Source organism: Agrilus planipennis, unplaced genomic scaffold (assembly GCF_000699045.2).
Source record: "Agrilus planipennis isolate EAB-ADULT unplaced genomic scaffold, Apla_2.0 scaffold428, whole genome shotgun sequence".
Classification (NCBI taxonomy): Eukaryota; Metazoa; Arthropoda; class Insecta; order Coleoptera; family Buprestidae; genus Agrilus; species Agrilus planipennis.
This window is the reverse complement of record NW_020439987.1, coordinates 28,570-32,051: the sequence shown is the minus strand read 5'-3', so window position 1 is coordinate 32,051 and position 3,482 is coordinate 28,570. Positions and strand designations below refer to the sequence as shown.

The following is a 3,482-nucleotide window of genomic DNA, read 5'->3' as shown; positions in this document are numbered from 1 at the left end:
ATACATGTACAAAAATTAAATAAATATAATTTATTAAAACAAACAATAACAACAATACTTAAACACAAATATACCCAGATTTATTAGTTGCCGTTTTTCTCACTTTTAATTCTGCAAACTCGTCAATTAGTTTGATATAATTAATAGAGCTATTTAATAACTCATTTTCTATTAATTTTTGTTGGCCTAATGTGGATATTTAAAATTTTTTATTCTGGCCATTACTGAGAATGATCTTTCACCGCTTGCATATCTTATTGGAAGGGTTAAATAAATTTTCAAAATTATGTTAGGGAATGTTGCAATAAATTTATTTTCCCGAATAAATGACCATGGATACAGGCGCAATAATATTTTCTTTACTTATAAAAGTCTTAAATTGTAATACTTCATTTTCAGTTCTGCTAGGTTTAAATTTTGTTCATAACATTTTAATTCCTCTATTGAAGAATTACCAACATCACTATCATGAAAAATTGTTTTGATACAAACCTAATTTTCGGGCTCCAGGCACGTTTCTAGTGTGCCTAGGCCTTAGTCCGCCCCTGGGTAGAGAATTTACTTCTTAAACCTGAGTTTTAAGCTACCCTAAATGTTAACTTATTTACCAATCAACTGACCTAGGAATAACTTTGTCCACGCTTTTTATCATTGTATTTTTATTTTACTATGAAAAAGTCAAAATACAGTAAGTTCACATTCGACAAACTCAGTAATATTAGATTGCAACGACAGGATGCTCATTAGGAATTGATTGAGGCTTTCACGGCTGCCGTCCGAAGAAACTGAATTTCCGGATTCTAACCGTATCTTATTGCGTAAATTTTACCCAACTCGAATGCTTTCTGTAACTCTGAACCATACCCTGTAATTGCGACTTCCAATATAGGGTGTTTCTGAAATAAGTGCCGAGTTCCAGCAATACCACCTAGACTATCAAGGCCAGGGCTCTCTAACGTCAACGAGTTAATTAGTCATCATAAGAAGGCGGTTAATCAATTAACTGCACTCATTTTGCATACATTCATAAGCTAAAGGTTTCTCCCAGTGTTACCTCATTTAATTAAGTTTTATCTAGTTTTACCTGGCCTTTACTTGATCATAATTTATATCAATTGTTTTACGTATCTACTCCTCCTAACTTCCGTTTCTGTCTCTAATATCCCTTTGACTAGACCTTCATGCCTGAAGAGTCCTCTGTTCTCTTACCCTTTCTAATATCCCTTCATTTCTAACCTTCTCTATTCACGGTATCCTCATCATTTGCCTGTAACACCACATTACGAACGCTTCTAGCCTTTTCTTTTCCTCCGCGCCCACCGTCCATGTGTCACACCCGTACAGCGCCGTGCTCCAAACATACACCCTTAAAAACCTTTTTCGAATTTGTAAATTAATATTCGTTTCTCTCGCCGCCTTTAGTATTGCTCTGTCTTTTTACCTAACCTATCCCGCGTTTCTTTACATTTTTGTTTTCTAAATCAAGACGTTTCCTACCTTCCCTCTTTTTCAGAATTTTCAATTTAAGATTGGTTTTCATACTTAACTAAGTTATGATCGCTATCTATATCTGCTCCTGGAAAACTCCTATAGTTCTTCACTTGATTTTTAAATCTTTGCCTAGCAAGTATGTAATGTAACTAATACCTCCCTAAATCACCTGGAATCTTCCACGTATAGCGCCTCCTAACGTCATGATTGAATAAAGTATTCACGACGGTTAAGTTATGTTTATCGTAAAATTCTATCAGCTTATCTCCCCTTTCATTTCTATTACCTACTCCAAAAGAGCCTGTTATTGCACCCACTTTACTGTCACCTATTACTGCGTTGAGGTCTCCTACAACTATTAAGTTTTCCTGCCCTCTTACTAAACTTAATACGTCTTCTATATCTGCATAAACCGCTTCTACGTCTTAATTATCTGCCGAGGTAGTCCCCGCCCGGACATCCGAATGGGGAACTAGTTTACGTCCGGAGCGCTTTACCCCAGAGGACGCCATCATTTAATTGTGTGGTACGTTCTTCTTTGGATCATAATGTGGTGGTTCCCCTTGACTTTCACGTCGCAGTATTGTGCATTAGAGTGCCATACCAATTCTCGTGAGCTCTGCCACCCTCAGTACTTTCAGGGATTTGTCTTAGTCTGGTTTCTCTTTGAGAACCCCCCCCCTCCATTATGGCTGAATCTATGGTCCGGCTCCCTAAATCATCGAAACTCGCAAGCCGATCCACCCACTCTAGTTTGTACAAGAGTTTTGTCAAGGTCAAAAACATTTTAATTACTTACATTAATAATTTAAATTTGGAAGACAAATTTAAACAATATCACATGTAATAGTTATATTAAATGTCATGCGATCTCGTAGCCCCATGAACCACTTACCAATACTATTATCCTTTTAGCTATTTTACAATAATAATATGTACCAGAACTGTCCAAATGACAGTGGACTACATAAATAACTATTTGTTAAAGTATGTCTAATAAACTCATAAGTTAGCATTTTTCGGGTGGTCCTGTATTGCCGGTACAGATATTTCATTCCTTCGGTTTCAAAATGAACCTGATCCCATCCGTTAAAAGAGTCAAACCTGAACTCACTGTAACATCTCTACATACCAAAATAAACAGCGGTTATTAGTTATAATCTAGTTATTGTAAAAAGTTTGCGACTTTTGTTTATTTTGCTAACCTTAATATCAGTGTTAATAATTCGTCATTGTGTTCAGTAATACTGTAAATAAATCTTCTCACTTGTGCTTTCTGTAGTGCTGTATATGTACCTACCTATTATTTAGTTAGTAGATCCTTAGATTAGTCCTCTGCTGAAAGTTTTTGTTGAAGCTGAACGAATTATTATTTGTAAATAAATTTTTTCAACTAACCGCCTTTACTTTTAAAAACCCCTTCCATAATTAATTATGAGCCTGATATTCAGAGACATATCCAAGAGATTAATTATTTCATAAGAACCTGAAATAATTAATTATTGCAGGAAGATTTTAAAACAGAATTGTTAAAAGAAGCAGAGGATTTGCAAAAAGATCGCGTTCAACTTCTTGAAGTTTTCTTGGAAACTGGGCCGTTTTCGTCATCAATTAATCCTAAAGATGCATTAAAATATTTGTCTGGAATCAGAGCACAACTCAAACTTATAAGGGAAAGAGAAGATCGCTTGCGAAGAGACTTGGGTATTTTCGACATTAGCTTGCCAGAATCAATAGAATTGAAAAGACTTGAGCAGGTAGATAAAAACAGTAATTCATGCCATACGTACAGTTTGTAACGGAAACTTGTTTGTCTCGTTTATATACGAGGGTGGATTGATAAGTTTCCGGCCTGACCAAGAAAAACAAGGTTTTTAAAAATTTTTTTTTTTTATTTCTCAACATAATCTCCTCCAAGGCTGATACATTTCTCATAGCGGTGTTCCAGTCTATTAATGCCATCTCTATAGACTGATTCGTCAAGCTCCTCA

The 3,482-nt window shown here is 35.5% G+C and overlaps 1 protein-coding gene across 1 annotated transcript in view; it reads left to right on the top strand.

The window, feature by feature from the left end:
- The window catches only part of LOC108743005 (dynein heavy chain 2, axonemal-like), a 65,763-nt gene that overhangs the window by 38,445 nt on the left and 23,836 nt on the right, over positions 1–3,482 (top strand). Inside the window, exon 12 of the mRNA XM_025979524.1 lies at positions 3,000–3,248. Within this exon, the coding sequence (XP_025835309.1) occupies positions 3,000–3,248 (249 nt within the window). The remainder of the gene's footprint in view (positions 1–2,999; positions 3,249–3,482) is intronic.